This window comes from Littorina saxatilis, linkage group LG15, assembly GCF_037325665.1.
Source record: "Littorina saxatilis isolate snail1 linkage group LG15, US_GU_Lsax_2.0, whole genome shotgun sequence".
Lineage (NCBI taxonomy): Eukaryota > Metazoa > Mollusca > Gastropoda > Littorinimorpha > Littorinidae > Littorina > Littorina saxatilis.
Window position 1 is genome coordinate 17,191,805 of NC_090259.1, and position 17,573 is coordinate 17,209,377.

The window sequence follows — 17,573 nt, forward strand, 5'->3', positions numbered from 1 at the left end:
CCCTTGCACTGTGGAAAGACCACAGAACAAGCTAGCAACATTTAGTTCCGTACAAACTGCGTCACGATCGCCGCGCGAATTTTTGAAATTCAGAAACGCTATAGCGTTCGGTCGTCCGGAACGCTATGGCGGACTCGGAACGCTATAGCGTTCCATCGTCCGGAGAGAGTTAAATGAAAGGGTGTTTGTACTGTGTGTAAAAGCCTGACCGTATCTGTGATGGTTTACGGGAGGCTTACTGTGCCTTTAAAAATCTGAAAATTGTAATTAAAATTAAATTTTTATAAAACGATCTAAAAATAATTTTATCTTATTCTTCATTATTTCCTGATTCCAAAAACATATAAATATGTTACATTTGGATTAAAATCAAGCTCTGAAAATTATGATTAAAATTAAATGTCCGAAATCGATTTAAAAACAATTTCATTTTATTCCTTGTCGATTTCTGATTCCAAAAACAGATAGATATGTTTTGTTTGGATTAAAAACAAGCTCAGAAAGTTATAAAAGATAGAGGTAGAGAAAAGTGTGCTATCCCGCTCAGCGCAACCACTACCGCGCTATACTGCCTTGTCAATGTCACTGCCTTTTCCACGAGCTGGGGACTGACTATGCTATACGGTCTTGGTGAAAAAAATGCAGTGCGTCCAGTTTCATTCTGTGAAGTCGACAGCTTGACTAAATGTAGTAATTTCGCCTTACGCGACTCGTCTATCTTTCTGTCCACCTCGGCCGGCCAACCCCTCACACTTTCCCTGCCCTCGTCTCCCTTCTTCGGTGGAACCCCCTTTTAAGACTACCCCCCCCCCTCCCCCAATTAAGACTCCCTCCCTTTTAAGACCTTGTTCCCTCAGACTTTCTGTTCAGAACCTCTGTAAATTTACCCCCATTTTAAGACTACCTCCCTTTTAAGACTGTGGTAGAGCACTGGACTTGTGATCGAGAGGTCGCTGGTTCGAATCCGGGCCGGGACGGACACGGGTCAACTTTATGTGCAGACCCAGAGACGGTGTCCATCTCCCACCCCCGTGTCACCACAATGGCACGTTAAAGATCTTGGTCATTCTACCATAAGTGCAGATGGCTGATACCACCTAAACACGCAAACATCAAAAAGCCGTGAGGGCGTAAAAACTCGAATCGTATAAACCAATTCATGTCCAATAGAGGCAATTAAGACCTGACGGACAATAAGCCCCTGAAAATTTACTTTTTTTTTGCTTGTTCTCTTGTGTAATGGATTACAATGTGTTTGTATTTTTACAGATGAAACACCTACCAATTGTCAGAAATTTCTCAGCAAGGGAGGCATGCAGTTGTTTGTGTCTTGTCTGCAGGTGAGCTTAAAGTTTGGAGAATACTAGTGTGACAGGGAGACTACCGTCACCCTTCACAGCAGGCTCTGCAGAGTTGTTGGCCTTTGAGTGCGAGCTATTTATAGCTCAGCGGCCAGACACCTGTGGATTGTAGAGTTCTGTTTGTGAGGGGGTCCGGCGGCTGCGGTTGGTCGGTACGTTCTTGATTACCTTTGCGTAACCAAAACAGTTTTTATGGGGCTAAGAAATTAGCCCTAAAATTCTCAATCTTGTTTGATTGGACTTCGCCTCCAGAGGTGATTGTTGTGTTTCGGCACTCGGTTACACTAGTGTAAGTGAAAAGGGTGAGAGAAGGGGGAAGTTGAAGGGGATATTGATGGGATGAAGGAAATTCAGCGATTTCGTTTGACATTTTTTGCACGCCAAATGACAATAATCCTTTTGAACTCGCTGAAAACTTTGCAGCGAAAATACAGTATGGCTGCCTGAATAATGAAGAAAAAATGTTTATTCATGTAAAAGTCCACTCATGCAAAACACAAGCGCACATCAGAGTTGCAGCCCACAAACGCAGAAGAAGAGCAAGAAATACATCCATCTCGGCAAATTTTCAGAAGACCATAAATTCTACCAACAATTTACCTCTGAATTATGCATGTTATGAGTTCCGGTACACTCTAATACATGCATGCATGCACACACACACACACACACACACACACACGCACGCACGCACGCACGCACGCACGCACGCACGCACGCACACACACACACACACACACACACACACACACACACACACACACACACACACACACACACACACACACACAAACAAAGCATGTCTTAATTTGCCTTACTCTATTTCTTGACAAGCTCACAGACTTTTGCAATGACATTTTATCTCCTTTTGTTGTTGTTTTCCAGAAATTTGAAGGCAAACCAGAACTGCTGCGCAATATGATGGGACTAATGGTAATGATTTTAGCGATTCATGTTGCTTGTCTCTCTAGCACAGAAGCTGCCATCCTTGCATTGTCTCTTTCAATGGAAGAGGGGATATTTCTGTCCACATGATGGAATAAAAAAAAAAAGATGAATAAATAAATACATTTATAAATAAAGAGCGAGTCAGTGAGAGTGAGAATGTCACTCAGTCAGTCAGTCAGTGTGTGTGTGTGAGTGAGTCAGTCAGTGAATGAATAAATGAATGAATGAATAAATGAATGAATAAAGACAACCCTGTTTAGCATGACATTGCAAATTCTGAATGAGAATGTCTGATAATAGCCATGCAAGTGTATACATGGTAGTGTATTTTAATGATGACACCCGACTTTCTTTTTTAAATCAGTTTTCAAATGAATTTGAAAACGACTTACACACTGATTTTACACATTACCAGTAAGCATCCCTGATAAAGTTTAGAAGCCTGTAACGACATAATGAATCGTTAATTCGTTTAGACACACACTGTTAGTTTCTGGTCAAACTAATGTACTGACTTTACTGAAAGAATGGCACTGCATGAATTCTGTTTCTGACAGGTGATTCTTCTTCTTCTGCTTCAGCGTTTGATGATGGTTGTGACCGGCACGGTTGGCCTAGTGGTAAGGCGTCCGACCCGTGATCGGGAGGTCGTGGGTTCGAACCCCGGCCGGGTCATACCTAAGACTTTAAAATTGGCAATCTAGTGGCTGCTCCGCCTGGCGTCTGGCATTATGGGGTTAGTGCTAGGACTGGTTGGTCCGGTGTCAGAATAATGTGACTGGGTGAGACATGAAGCCTGTGCTGCGACTTCTGCCTTGTGTGTGGCGCACGTTATATGTCAAAGCAGCACCGCCCTGATATGGCCCTTCGTGGTCGGCTGGGCGTTAAGCAAACAAACAAACAAACAAACAAACAAACAAATGATGGTTGTGTCTATATGACAGGTGTTGAATGTTTTAAACATTTCTTCCCCAGGGTAACATTGCAGAGGTGGATGCCCTCAGGAGGAATTTGATGGTTGAGGAGTACGTCAAGATTTTCAGGTAAGAATTACAGAAAAGGTAATGAAACTCTTAGGACAGACAGTTCATCATATTTTTTATTCTGATTCAGCCTACTTTTCACTCAATAGTCATACATATTAACAAACATGATTGCACATGCACGCACAGACGGACACACAGAGACAAAATGCACAGAAGCGCTTTCTCTTGCCTTTCCTCTCTTTCTTTCTCTCTCTCTCTCTCTCTCTCTCTCTCTCTCTCTCTCTCTCTCTCTCTTTCGTGGGTTGCGTACGTCCGAGGGGCACATGTAGCCTGTGTGTCTGAAGTAGTGGGTATGTTGCGTAAGGGTGTGATGATATTGAACTTCAGTTGTGTTTTGTAAATGTCTATGTATCAGTGTATTATGTCTTGCCACACACATGCCAAATTTCCTTGTATTGATGAGGACAATAAAATTTCTTGTATCTTGTATTTTGTATCTTTCTCTTACTCACATGACACACACATTCTCTCTTCTATGTAGACTAGCAGGTCATATGTAGGTCGATTTTTTCCCCAAAGAAATAGGACCATAGGTTCATATTGTAATTATTCTTACTAACACATGTTTTTCCTTTTTTTTCTTTCTTTTTTTTTGATTTTTGAGTGTTCTTTGTTCTCTTAATATTATTTCCATCTTTGGTTTAAACAGTGTGTTATTCAACAATTTATGGATATATTACATATGATATTAATAAGCATGTTTAGGATCAACATCAAGCTCCATCTTTTTATTTTCAGCTCTCTGTTGGAATCCAAGAGTGATGGAATAGAGGTGAGCTACAACGCGTGCGGTGTTTTGTCCCATTTGTGTTTTGACGGGCCAGAGGCTTGGACGCTCGAGACTCTGACACGCCAGGAGGTGATGGACAGAATGAAGACGGCCATTGACCGATGGCCAGTACACTCCAAACGCAACATCAACTACAGGTATACCGGTGTAGATTGATTTTACTCTGCGGTTTAGTGTGACGGGAATAGTTGTGCATTCTTCTTCTTCTTCTTCTTCTTCTTCTTCTTCTTCTTCTTCTTCTTCTTCTTCTTCTTCTTCTTCGTGTTTTTGTTGTTCTTCTTCTTCTGCATTCAGGGGGTAACTTTGACGTAGATTGATTTTTCTCTGCGTGTTTAGGCCACACAAAAAAATAGGTCTGTTTACGGTAACATAGGGTGAAAAAATAGGGTCGGTAGGTCGGGGTTTTTTTTTTTTTTTTTTCCCCCTTCTCTATGATGTTTCACAGTTCATTTCTTCTCATCAATCCCTGTTTTTGCCCAACATAACTATAAACAGTACTTTGAGCTTACCTCCCTTCTGTCGTCTGCTGTTTGAGCGCAAACAGCTCTATTTTGGATGCGGTTGGTGTTGTTTTTTTCAGACGATCCAAAAAAAAGATTAGGGTCGGGCCTAAAAACTAGGGTCGGTCGGGTTACCATAAACAGACGTTTTTTTGGTTTTTTTTTGCCTTTGTGTGATGGAAATAGTTGTGCAGGCTTCTGTTTCTTCTTCTTCTTCTTCCGCTTCTTCTTCCGCGATCTTCTTCTTCTTCTGCATTCAGTGGCTAACTCTTGATGTACACTTAAAATGTCTCACTGTCATAATTCGTTTTAGCATTGATCAGATTAACTTCTTTCTTTCGAAATCTGGAGAAGTGTATCATGGTATGGTTTGGATGTGATAGACAAAAGGAACTTTAGTGATTTATATTCATGTACTGTTTTTTGTGTGAACAACTTTGATGATTCTTGCACATTTGATTTTCTTTTTGTGGGTGACCTTCGTGATTCTTATAAATGTGGATTTTTGTTGTTAATTACTGATTTTATTTCAGTAAATGGCTGGCAGATTCTTGAGCATCTTGAATGTTTTTTTGTAAATTCCCTTGGCCACTTATGCAAGCAAAGTGTTCCTGCATGAGCTTATTGATTTTTGCACATATTCATTTCGTTGCAGGTAACTATGGTAATTATTGCATTTGTTGAAATTTTCTGCAAACGACTTCTTTCAGGTCTTTTGAGCCGATCCTGCGTCTGGTGAATCATTACGACACTCCCATGGTGCAACACTGGGCCTGCTGGGCTCTCCGCAATCTCACCGCTGTGTCTCGTAAGTCGTGGTTTGATGGTTTTAATGACTTTTTCAGCATTCCTTCTCTCTTTGCAGTCTCACTGCTGTCTCTCGTAAGTAGTGCTTTGATGGTTTTAATGACTTGTCTTTTTTAGCATTCGGTCTCTCTGCCTCTCTCAGATTCTTTATCAAAAGCAAAAAAATAACAGGCAGGAAATATGGATCCCACAGAACTGGTCGTTTGAGTGGGGTAGTCAGTCAAACTTAGACCTTAGGCCCCCCCAAAAAATAGGTCTGTTTACGGTAACCCGACCGACCCTATTTTTTTCGCGCGACCCTAGACTTTTTTTTGGCATTTGGGGGAAAAAAGAAAAAAAAAAAAAATCTTTTTGTTTTTTTGGCAAAATAACGTAAAAATATGGTTTTTTGGGGGAAAAAAAAAAAAAAAAATATTCCCGACCTACCGACCCTATTTTTTGGGCCTATGTTACCGTAAACAGACCTTTTTTTTTTTTTTTCCTTATTATTATGTAGCAATAACTTTCCTTTGGATGAGACAAAATGTCAAATACAAGCAAAACCAGTACGAATGATTGGTTGACAGTTTCTTTTTGAGCCGGTGATAACTGACAAATGTAGGGCGGGGATGTAGCTCAGTCGGTAGCACGCTGGATTTGTATCCAGTTGGCCGCTGTCAGCGTGAGTTCGTCCCCACGTTCGGCGAGAGATTTATTTCTCAGAGTCAACTTTGTGTGCAGACTCTCCTCGGTGTCCGAACACCCCCGTGTGTACACGCAAGCACAAGACCAAGTGCGCACGGAAAAGATCCTGTAATCCATGTCAGAGTTCGGTGGGTTATAGAAACACGAAAATACCCAGCATGCTTCCTCCGAAAACGGCGTATGGCTGCCTAAATGGCGAGGTTAAAAAACGGTCATACACGTAATATTCCACTCGTGCAAAAAAAACACGAGTGTACATGGGAGTTTCAGCCCACGAACGCAGAAGACAGAAGAAGAAGACTGACAAATGTTTTGGTTAATGCTAATAGTAATACAGTGGAACCCCTCTTCTAAGACTCCTAATTTCAGGCATGGGAATTGTCCGCCGAAAGGCAAATTTCAGCCAAATTTATTTTTTGTTCCGCCGAAAAAGCAAAAGTGTCCGCCGAAAAAATAAATGGGGGAGGCAAAAATGGTTCTACAAACTGAATTTAATGGCAAACTTGGAGTTTAGATGACACCAAATTGCACCGATTGGGTTCTTTGGAGAAGAAAAAAATCCGGGGGGACACGCCCCCAAACTCCCCTAGCAGGGCTCGGCGCTTCTCGCCGTCGACTTTGCCATTACTTACACATTTTCAGCCTTTTTTACTTTTTTCAATTCCCATGCCTGTAATTTAATACTCTACACCCCCCCTTGCTTTTTCAGATTATCTGTTCATAGTGTCTGCAATTTACCTCCATTTTAACCCTTTCGCTGCCAATCAAAACTTGCGTATGTGCATTCCTGACTGCCAGGGAATATTGGAGTTTGGGGTGTAATAATTCACAAAAAATTCTAGCTCCAAACTGGCAGTAGGTAGGTAAGTAAAACCTATGTTATTTTTAAGGGAAACTGAACCAAGAATCTGTTTTTAGTGTCTAATCATGGAAATAATAATTAGTTTGGCTTATAATGATGTTGAAATATGAACTTTTGAAAAATCAGTCCGGCGCATCTTCCGGTGCCTGTGGATCAAACACAGGTGCTGTTTTGCTTGCTCCAAGAAAGGATTATAATCACTATCATCTACCTGTTTCCAACGAATCGTCCGAAAGAAGATCTCCCCCTTCCCCTGTCAGTATCCATAATCATTTGCACCGCCTGTAGCGTCAGTCCGGCTTTGTTTTTCCCTACTAGGGCCCGGTCGACCGTCACCGTTAGCCATTTTGACGAGTCGAGATTTCTCTCCCCTACCCTGTCGCCAAGGCCGAAAATAGCCTTCAGACGCAAAACCGCGTCACCATTTATGTTTATTCATGAGAATGAGGTATCCTACCAAGCCATTGGCTGCTATTTGTGTGTCAGCAGTGACGTAGCATTTCTGGAAAATCCCGGAACGGAGAAGACGGGTTTACCCGTCCTAAGGCGCTGCGGCTGCACAAGCGCATGACGGGTATACCCGTCCTAAGGCAGTCAAGTGGTTAAGAGTCCCTCCTTTTTAAGCCGGAATTTTCTTAGATGATTAAAAGTCTTAATAAAAGGAGGGTTCCACTGTATTGGGGGGAGGGTTTGTTAGGGCTGGCATTCTCCAACACCTCTGCTCAGTATTGTACACAGGGCTTATTCAACTGTGTGTACTTGTACTGGGCCACATCACGGTTTTATTTCTCCTCACAGTTTTATTTCTCCTCGCTCTGTTTTTTAGTTCTGTTTGTATTCAACTGTACACACATCTACCCAGACTGTGTAAAATGATTTTCTTCTCCCTCTTGTCTTCAGCGGAGAAGTACTGCCGCCTGTTGGAACGAGAGAAGGGTCGGGAAGCTCTGGAGAACCTGGTGAATGACCCACGGCCCGACCCCACCATCAAGAAACTAGCCGAGAAAACGCTGGAGAAACTCAACATACAAAACGTATGTGTTGGTAGCAACTCTGAGTCTGACGCTGGCAGCTCGGCTGACTCTGACCTGAATGAGGGGGAGGAGGTAGAGGAAGATGGCGAGGAAGAGGAGGTAGAGGAATTAGAGGAGGAGGAGGAGTTAGAGGAGGAGGAGGAGAGGATGGATGATGATGATTCTGAGGAGGAGGTACTGGCGAGGAACGGTCACGGGCAGGACTTTGAACAGATGGACGATCAGCATTGATGAAGTGATTGGGTCGTTGTGAGGGGGGAGAGGAAGATGACGAGGAAGATGATGACGTAGAGGAGGAGGAGGAAGAAGAGGAGGAGAGGACAGAGGACCTGCATTGATGAAGTGATTGGGGTTGTAAGTGGATGTTTTGATCTTGATTTGAAGTTTTTGTCTTTCTTAAGTATTCTGTCTGTCCGTGTATGTCTCTTTCTCTTTCTCTTTCTTTTTCCTCTCTGTCAGTCTGTCTGTTTGTCTCTCTCTCTTAATTTCTCTCACTTTCTCTCTTGGAAGAGAATGGATTTTACTGTTCAGGATGTTTTTTCACTGCATTCTCTCTGTCTCTCTCTCTCTCTCTCTCTCTCTCTCTCTCTCTCTCTCTCTCTCTCTCTCTCTCTCTCTCTCTCTCTCTCTCTCTCTCTCTCTCTCTCTCTCTCTCTCTCTCTTTCGTCTGTCTGTTGTGTGTGTCTCCCTATCTTGCTTTCTCTCTTGGAAGAGTGTGGAGTTCAATATTCAGGATGGTTTGCTGCATTCATTCTTTTCTTCTTCTCCGTGTTGCTTCAAATTTTCCTCTGCAAGGAAGAAGTGAATGAAAACCAGAACGAGAGTTGTAATGTTTCTTCTCCCAATAGTTCAGGGGGTTTCCCTTGTGAGTTGACAATATTTGTATAAAATATTATGTATGTAAATAAGAATGCAGGGGTGGGATTTCTTCCGTCCCAGGAAAAAATTTGGAAATTTTTTTTTCCACTAATTTTCATGACAGCTGGCTGCCGACTGCTAGAGGAGAACTGAAATGGGCTAGGGACTGGGTTGGGTCATCTTGGGTCAGTGCTGAAATGGTTACTTTATTGGCTGTTGGCCAAACGGACACCCGGGCTTCATATTTTTGCACGCATGTATTCGTGTTTCCAAGGCCTGAGGCTTTTGCTGTGACCCTGGGATCTTTTTCGTGCGCATGAAATTCAAGTTTTTCGCCCTCATGGCAAAGCCATTAGAGGGGCATGTTCCCGGGTTTTAACCCGGCTTTAGATGAGATACACAAGTATATGCGTGTTTAGGTGGTATCAGCCATCTGCACTTATGGCAGAATGACCGAGGTGGTGACACGGGGGTGGAAGAGGGATACCGTCTCTGGGTCTGCACATAAGGTTGACCTGTGTCCGTACCGGCCCGGATTCGAACCAGCGACCTTTCGATCACAAGTCCAAGTGCTCTACCACCTGAGCTACCCGGGCCCCCGGGGGGTGTTCTGCTCACCCACAACTTTATATACCCCACTTGCAGGTATTCAGAGACCTTAAGTGGTGTGGTAGAAAAAAAATGGTATTCCTAATCTGTGAACTAGTGGTATTTACATTCTGATACATTGAGTCCTTTACAAAGTTTGCAAGTGAAACACGCTTAATTTAAACATATTTCTCTTTTAATTCAAGCTATGATTCAACAATAATTTTAGAATATAAATGATGAATTAAAAAGCAGCATCAGAAGACTGTGTATAGCATTAGCAAGGGATATAACTCTGGTGGTTTCTATTTTTGTCTAAACCTTCTTCTTTTATAACCTGAGCAGTTAGCCCTTTTGAAGGTGTTGAATTGAAACAAACTGACTTGAAACTTGTTTCTCATTTGGTTCAAGCTATGGTTCAACAATTATTTGAGAATATACCACCTGCAATGATAAAATCATAAGCTACAAAAGTAAAGATGTGTAGTACAAGGGAGGTGACTGTTATTTTCTGTGTTTGCTTTGTTTGCATGGCGATTTTCCTTTAATGCAGTAAACATTTGTTTTAAACAAAGACAAAAGTAGATGATGAAATCAAATACCTTCAAGTTTACAAGATTTTTTAATTATGTGCATCTCCAATTTTAAGTTTTTGTTTAAGCCGCTTCTAAAGCCCTTCTTGAAATTTGTTTACCACTTGTTTGTGTAGACCCCCTAGCAAGAGTGATGCAACCAAACACCTTCCAGTATAGAGGTTTTTGATTTTGTGCATTCATCCTCCCCCCCAAAAAGTGTGTACTGTTTTCAGTTTTAAAGCCAGGAGAGGCTTAAATAGCAACTCTTGAATTGCTAAAAATTCACTTTCAGCTGGTTAGTTTCAAAAACCTTCAAGTTTACAAGATTTTTTACTTTTGTGCATCTCCAATTTTAGGATTTTGTTTAAAGCCATATGTACTCGATGACTATACACGCTAATTGCTTTACCAACAGCTGGAGACATGCTAAATTAAGTTCCCTGCAAAATATTGTGGTCTAGGACCCCTTCAATGTTGAGATATGTTAATTTTCATTTTGATCTGGATCGTCCTATTCATAGATTTGCCAACAGAGGTAGCGTTGACGCAAGGGAAATAACTCCGCGTCTTTGTTTACATCCAAAGTTTTTGAGACTCTAAAACAAGCTGTAATGCATGTATATGGTCCGCGCATGGCGACATATCGTCATTACATGGTCTTATGGTGCGTTTGACATCGATTATGGGCAAACTACACTTTGTAAACACGGGAGCGCGTACATATGCCTTTAAGCTTATAGGAGCTTCTAAAGGCCCTTCTTGAAATGTGTTTACCACTTGTTTTTGTAGACCTCCTAGCAAGAGTGATACAACCAAACATCTTCAAGTATAGAGGTTTTTGATTTTGTGCATTCTCTCTCTCCCCCCCCCCCCCCCCCCCACCCCTCCCCCATTTGTTGTTGTTTGTTTGCTGTTATCAGTTTTAAAGCCAGCAGAGGCTAAAATAGCCCCCTCATGAAATGCTAAAATTAATTTTCAGCTGTTCAGTTACAAAAACCTTCAAGTTTACAAGATGTATATATTATGCATCTCCAAAAAGCTTGTTTGTTCTAAAATTTACAAGTCGGGAGAGGCCACCTAAACCCTCCTTAAAATGCTAAAAATCATTTTCGGCTGGGGGTCACTGCCCCCCTAGACCCCCCAGCAAGGGCGCTGCCACTGCACCCCGCCGGAGCCTTAGCGGCCCCTGGACCCCGGCCTTCCAAAATGTTCAGTCCTGGCAACATTTTGGGCTCCCACCCATGAGAATGGCTGAATATTATCTTTTCAGATTGTAGTAGTTGTATCCTTTAACTTTTCTTCTTCTTCTTCTTCGTTCATTATTATATGCAATTTATATTGCGCACATCTTTTCTTTGTGTACACTACATTGAGGTGTGCACGTTAAAGATCCGACGATTGACAAAAGGGTCTTTCCTGGCAAAATTGTATAGGCATAGATAAAAATGTCCACCAAATATCCGTGTGACTTGGAATAAAGGCCGAGAAAGGTGAATGCTCGCCCTAATAGGCTTGACGTTTGCTGGCCGATGTGAATGCATGATAATTTTTTATTGTGTAAAAATTCCATCTCACACGGCAGAAATTATTATGTAAAGCGCATTGAGCATATATATGATTATGCGCTATAGCAAATGTCCATTATTATTATTATTATTATATCTCAACCACGGATTCAAGGCGCAGGGATTTATTTATGCCGTGTGAGATGGAATTTTTTACACAATATATCACGCATTCACATCAGCCAGCAAACCTCAAGCCTATTAGGGCGAGCATTCACCTTTCATGGCCTATTATTCATGGGCTTAGGCTCCCACGTTCACTCATGTTTTTAGCACGAGTGGATTTTTACGTGTATGACCGTTTTTACCCCGCCATTCAGGCAGCATACGCCGATTTTGGGGGAGGCATGCTGGGTATTTTCGTGTTTCTATAACCCAACAAACTCTGACATGGATTACAGGATCTTTTCCGTGCGCACTTGGTCTTGTGCTTGTGTGTACACACGAAGGGGGTTAAGTCACTAGCAGGTCTGCACATAAGTTGACCTGGGAGATTGGAAAAATCTCCACTCTTAACCCACCAGGCGGCAGCGACCGAGATTCGAACTCACGACCTCCCGATTAGGAGGCCTACGTCTTACCACCACGTCACTGCGCCCGTCTTAACTTGTTTGAAAGTTCTTTTCTTCTTGGGTAGTGATGCAGCCATGAGCAACGACAAATAATTTGTGTTGTCAGTATGTCATGATGATTTCAAGGCTGTGTGAAAACTGTTTTATTTATCAAAATAAATAAGGGGTACTCCCTGTGAAGACCTTCAAAACTCTACACAAATTAAATCCTAAAAGGGCACAAGTCTTACAAAATGGAGGACATTTTCAAAGGCTTTAAACCAAATCTGAAAAAGAAGCGTCTCTCAGTCTCACTTCCAAAATTCGTTTTGAAAGGGTAGAAGGGGCGGGGTCTTTAAAAGGGGATTCCAATGTTCTTAGACTATGTCATGCCGCTCTTTAGATAGGAAAAAAATCCACACAATCTTATTATGCTGTAATTTAGCGTTGCATTTTGAAACAATGTAGAATGCTGAGTATGTTTCTGGCGTTGTCTTGGATTATTTTGTCAGGTGTGTGAACCAAAATCTGTTACATTGAACGAAGGGTTGGGGTAAAAAAGACAATCAAAATGTGCGCGTATGAGCTGACAGTTTGGGGTTGCTTTGGTGGTCACTTTGAAAAATACTTTGCTGTTGTTGTTGTTGTTATGATTATTCAGCCTGTCAGCTGTGCACTGACTTTTCATATTCTCGCTGAAATTGCAGAGACAGAACTGGCTTGTGTATGTTCATGCGGATCCTGTTCAAGGGAAATGTGTGGGACATGGCACGCTTTACCTTCAGGTTAATTCAAAGAAGTTGATGGTGTCGTGAGAGAAAACCTATGTGTTACTTTGGCAGAAGGGGTCCAAGTCAACCTAAAGTTAGTGCATGCCCTGTAGGTGCATTTCCTGTAGCTGGTTTCCCTGTGCATTTGCTGCAGGAAAACAGATCACTCTCAATCTTGTGTTCTACGCGAGACTGCCGTCAACTACCGTGTTCAGTTTCACTTTGATAAGACTAAAGTATTGCTACGCCGCTTTGAGCAAATGCACACTTTACTTCATTACACAGCAGGAGTTAGAACATAACATTTGTTAAATAAGCTGACGGCACAGTGATACCGCGGCGTGCTGGTTGAGTGATCACATCATTGTAGCGAAATGCGATGGGCTATGCTGATGGCAAAGCAGTAGCATCAGTGTCGTTATAAAGGTTCGTTAGTTGTGACTAAAGTGAACATACGATTTTCTTTGCACTTTGGGGTGGATGTTTGTGTCGGAACGTTTTTAGATCAACAAACTTCGGGTAAAAACATTATTTATGAGGATGCATCAAAGAGTCACATGACCTCCAGCGAGACTCAAGATAACCTACAGGAATTGCACTCGGGTGTATTCCCTGTACACAGGAAGTGCACTTACAGGGAATGCACCCGCTTATGGTCGACATAGACCCCTTCTGCGTTATTTTGACTGCAAACCTCTTTTTCAAATGTACATATGAGTTTAAAGATGGATGTCGGAATGGCATCATGAATAATAACTACCATGCGGAACTGATAAAATGTGATATCTTTGTTTCATGTGCCAGTAACTAATTAATTAATTGTTATGGTTATTCTTTAATTGACATTTCCTATATGTTCATGTTCATTTTTTGTTAGTCTTTGCAGAAGGAACATTAATTACCATTATGTTTTGATGTTTTTTGGTAATACATGTACTGGCTGAAAAAAAGACACATTCATGATTATGTCTTTTGTTGTTGAAATTCTTTTTGCTGTGTATGCCAGCCTTCGTGATTCATGTTCTCAAAGTTTACAGAACGAGGGAATCCCATTGATGGCATTGTCTCGTGTATGTACAGGGAAACATCCATTTTAAGACCTTGTCCAAAAGTCTGAAAAAATGAGGGAGTCTTAAAATGGAGGTAAATCTACAGGCTATGAACAAAACAATCTTAAAAGACAAGTTCTTAAAAGAGAGGAGTCTTAAATTGGGGGGTCTTAAAATGGGGTCCCACTGTATCTGGTGTCTGAAATCTGAAAATCACCCAAAACCAGAGTGTGAGCCATGCATGCATGTACGTACTGAGGTCGATCTATTTCATTTTATTTTATTTTCATTACTTAAATCATCCCATTCTGGGAAATGCAGGTAGCTTCCTCCCAGTAGAAAGCAAGTAACAACAAGAGTCGTGCTACCCAGATCAGCTAGGTCAGATTCCTTTGATGTCAACATCATGGCATTCTTACACTTATAGATTTACACACTATATTCACTTGTAAGTAAAACCGGAAAGCACTGTTGTTAACTATGCAATAGAATTACTTGTGTTGTGTGGCTTTAAATATTTTTTCTTTTAAAACCGTGAAGCACCAATTAATGCACTGAAGTTTCTTCGTATCTAATTGGCAATAAGCACACATGTTGATTCGAACTTCAACAAAAGAGACCCTGAAAATGCAGGCACGTCATTACCAATGCATGTGCGCAAATGTTTAATCTGTGTCCGAATTGACTGGAAATATGTGCTAGTTTACTGGTGATCATTTGAAAATACCTCAGAAAAAATGATCAATGTCTGTCATACCTGTTTTGATTCCTTTTGACATTTGTTTTCCTATTTTAAATAAAATGGTCACTGGCTTATTACTTGAGTTTGATTGGTTACCCTAACCAAACAACCATTAAGATCTCTTTTGTCATCATATTGTGTGTAATTCTTCTCTTATGTGTCCTTGGCCAATTCCAAACTAAAGGGAAACAGTGTATTAACATATGAATCTCAAAACCTAACCTGTGTGTGGGCGTTGGCACATTGTTGTTATCCTTGTTGTCTGTGTGTGTGTGAGAGAGAGAGAGAGAGAGAGAGAGAGAGAGAGAGAGAGAGAGAGAGAGAGAGAGAGAGAGAGAGAGAGAGAGAGAGAGAGAGAGTGTGCGCGTTGTGTTGTGTTGTTAGGGCGTTGGAATATTGTTGTTATCCTTGTTGTCTGTGTGTGTGTGTGAGAGAGAGAGAGAGAGAGAGAGAGAGAGAGAGAGAGAGAGAGAGAGAGAGAGAGAGAGAGAGAGTGCGTTGTGTTGTGTTGTTAGGGCGTTGGAATATTGTTGTTATCCTTGTTGTGTGTGTGTGTGTGTGAGAGAGAGAGAGAGAGAGAGAGAGAGAGAGAGAGAGAGAGAGAGAGAGAGTGCGTTGTGTTGTGTTGTTAGGGCGTTGGAATATTGTTGTTATCCTTGTTGTGTGTGTGTGTGTGTGAGAGAGAGAGAGAGAGAGAGAGAGAGAGAGAGAGAGAGAGAGAGAGAGAGAGAGAGAGTGCGTTGTGTTGTGTTGTTAGGGCGTTGGAATATTGTTGTTATCCTTGTTGTCTGTGTGTGTGTGTGTGTGAGAGAGAGAGAGAGAGAGAGTGTGCGCGTTGTGTTGTCTTGTTAGGGCGTTGGAATATTGTTGTTATCCTTGTTGTCTGTGTGTGTGTGAGAGAGAGAGAGACAGGGAGAGTGTGTGTGTTGTGCGTGTGTGAGTTGTGATGTGCGTGTGTTGTGATGTGCGTGTGTTGTGTTGCGGTGTTGTGTTGTGTTGTGTTGTGTTAATGAATACTAAGAAAAAAATAGTTAACATATATTACTCTTCCTTTATGAGGGACCCAACCGTCAAACACTGGGAGAAGAAGATAACTTTTCCTTGTGCGAAGATGACCAAACATACACTACTGTACTGTAATACTTTTTGCAGCTAAAATTGTTGCAGTAAACCTTCTTGTTTGTATGGTTGATTCCTTTCTTATATATATGTGAATGTGAGTGTCAATAAAAATATTTTTACAAGAACAAGATAATAATGAAAATGTACTCACCAGAAACATGGACAATAAACAACAAAAAAACGGGCGGGGATGTAGCTCAGTCAGTGGCGCGCTGGATTTGTATCCAGTTGGCCGCTGTCAGCGTGAGTTCGTCCCAACGTTCGGCGAGAGATTTATTTCTCAGAGTCAACTTTGTGTGCAGACTCTCCTCGGTGTCCGAACACCCCCGTGTGTACACGCAAGCACAAGACCAAGTGCGCACGAAAAAGATCCTGTAATCCATGTCAGAGTTCGGTGGGTTATAGAAACACGAAAATACCCAGCATGCTTCCTCCGAAAACGGCGTATGGCTGCCTAAATGGCGGGGTAAAAAACGGTCATCCACGTAAAATTCCACTCGTGCAAAAAACACGAGTGTACGTGGGAGTTTCAGCCCACGAACGCAGAAGAAGAACAACAAAAAAACAATGTTTATTGTCCTTGTTCTTGTTCTTCTCGCCTGCAGTTTGTTGCTCCGATTCTGAAAAATATTTATTTTACATTATGTTTGGTTGCCGTTTTCAGTGGTTATCCTTTGCTAACAATCAGTGTATTGCCATGATGTGAGACAAACTTAAAGGCCCATTCCACCTTGTGAAAACAGATTGCCTCCACGTCTCATATCTGGCCAGGCTGTTACATGGGATAAGACCATCCCTCCACTTGGTCATATACCAAACATGAACAGCCTAAGTGCTCCTTGGTCACAGTGTTAAGTTTGTAAAGAATTATTTTCGTGAAACACAACACACACACGCACGCACGCACACGCACACACACACACACACACACACACACACACACTCTAACCTGTCTCTCTCTCTGTTTCTGTTGCCTTTTTTCAGAAATTCATTCATTTAAAAAATCCTTCTTCTTCTTCTTCTTCTTCTTCTTCTTCTGCGTTCCAGGATGTTAAAAAAAAAATTTTTTAAATTAAAAAAAAATCCAACTTGCCTTAACAAGCAGTCAGGATGTTGAGGTTTGGTATGTGACCAAGTGGAGGGATGGTCTTATCCCATGTAACAGCCTGGCCACGTCTGAGACGTTGAGGCGATCTGTTTTCACAAGGTGGAGTATGTGTAGGTGTGATAAATCAGTGTGCGCTTATGTTCCTTTGGATTGAAATGTTGAGGATTATGACTGTGTCAGGTGTTGACAAAATATCCTCATCCATAGTGTTTTCACATTGAGCTAACGGTTGTAATTTATGCGAGTAAGACAAAATGAAAACTAAAGAGGCAAAGAATGTCGTTTTTGTTCTTTTTTGTGCTCTTTCAATTTTACTTTGAGTACATGCAGTAAATGACTGCTGTCCTTTTGTTTTGTAATGAAATGTTCTTTTCTGTGCATAAAGCGGAAGTGTGAAACTCTGGAGTTTCTTGGTTTGTTTTGAGAAGAAAAACAAATTCCTTTGACAAGTGTAAATGCACACTTACTTGTGCTCTCTCTCTCTCTCTCTCTCTCTCTCTCTCTCTCTCTCTCTCTCTCTCTCTCTCTCTCTCTCTCTCTCTCTCTCTCTCTCTCTCTCTCACACTATCACACACACACACACACATACACACACTCACACTATCACACACAC

At 41.6% G+C, this 17,573-nt stretch overlaps 1 protein-coding gene across 3 annotated transcripts in view; it reads left to right on the forward strand.

Annotated features, from left to right (window-relative positions):
- Nucleotides 1-17,358, forward strand: part of LOC138948691 (protein zer-1 homolog) — a 34,813-nt gene extending 17,455 nt beyond the window's left edge. For 2 of the 3 annotated variants that reach the window (XM_070320284.1, XM_070320285.1), the window contains exons 12-17: nucleotides 1,270-1,340; nucleotides 2,247-2,294; nucleotides 3,285-3,352; nucleotides 4,094-4,282; nucleotides 5,356-5,453; nucleotides 7,899-10,929. In XM_070320284.1, coding sequence (XP_070176385.1) covers nucleotides 1,270-1,340; nucleotides 2,247-2,294; nucleotides 3,285-3,352; nucleotides 4,094-4,282; nucleotides 5,356-5,453; nucleotides 7,899-8,263 — 839 coding nt within the window. In that variant the 3' untranslated portion in view covers nucleotides 8,264-10,929. Of the gene's footprint in view, nucleotides 1-1,269; nucleotides 1,341-2,246; nucleotides 2,295-3,284; nucleotides 3,353-4,093; nucleotides 4,283-5,355; nucleotides 5,454-7,898; nucleotides 10,930-12,876 lie in introns of those variants that run through there. The other variant, XR_011450062.1, reaches the window with a different exon arrangement.
- The last annotated feature ends 215 nt before the right edge of the window (nucleotides 17,359-17,573 follow it).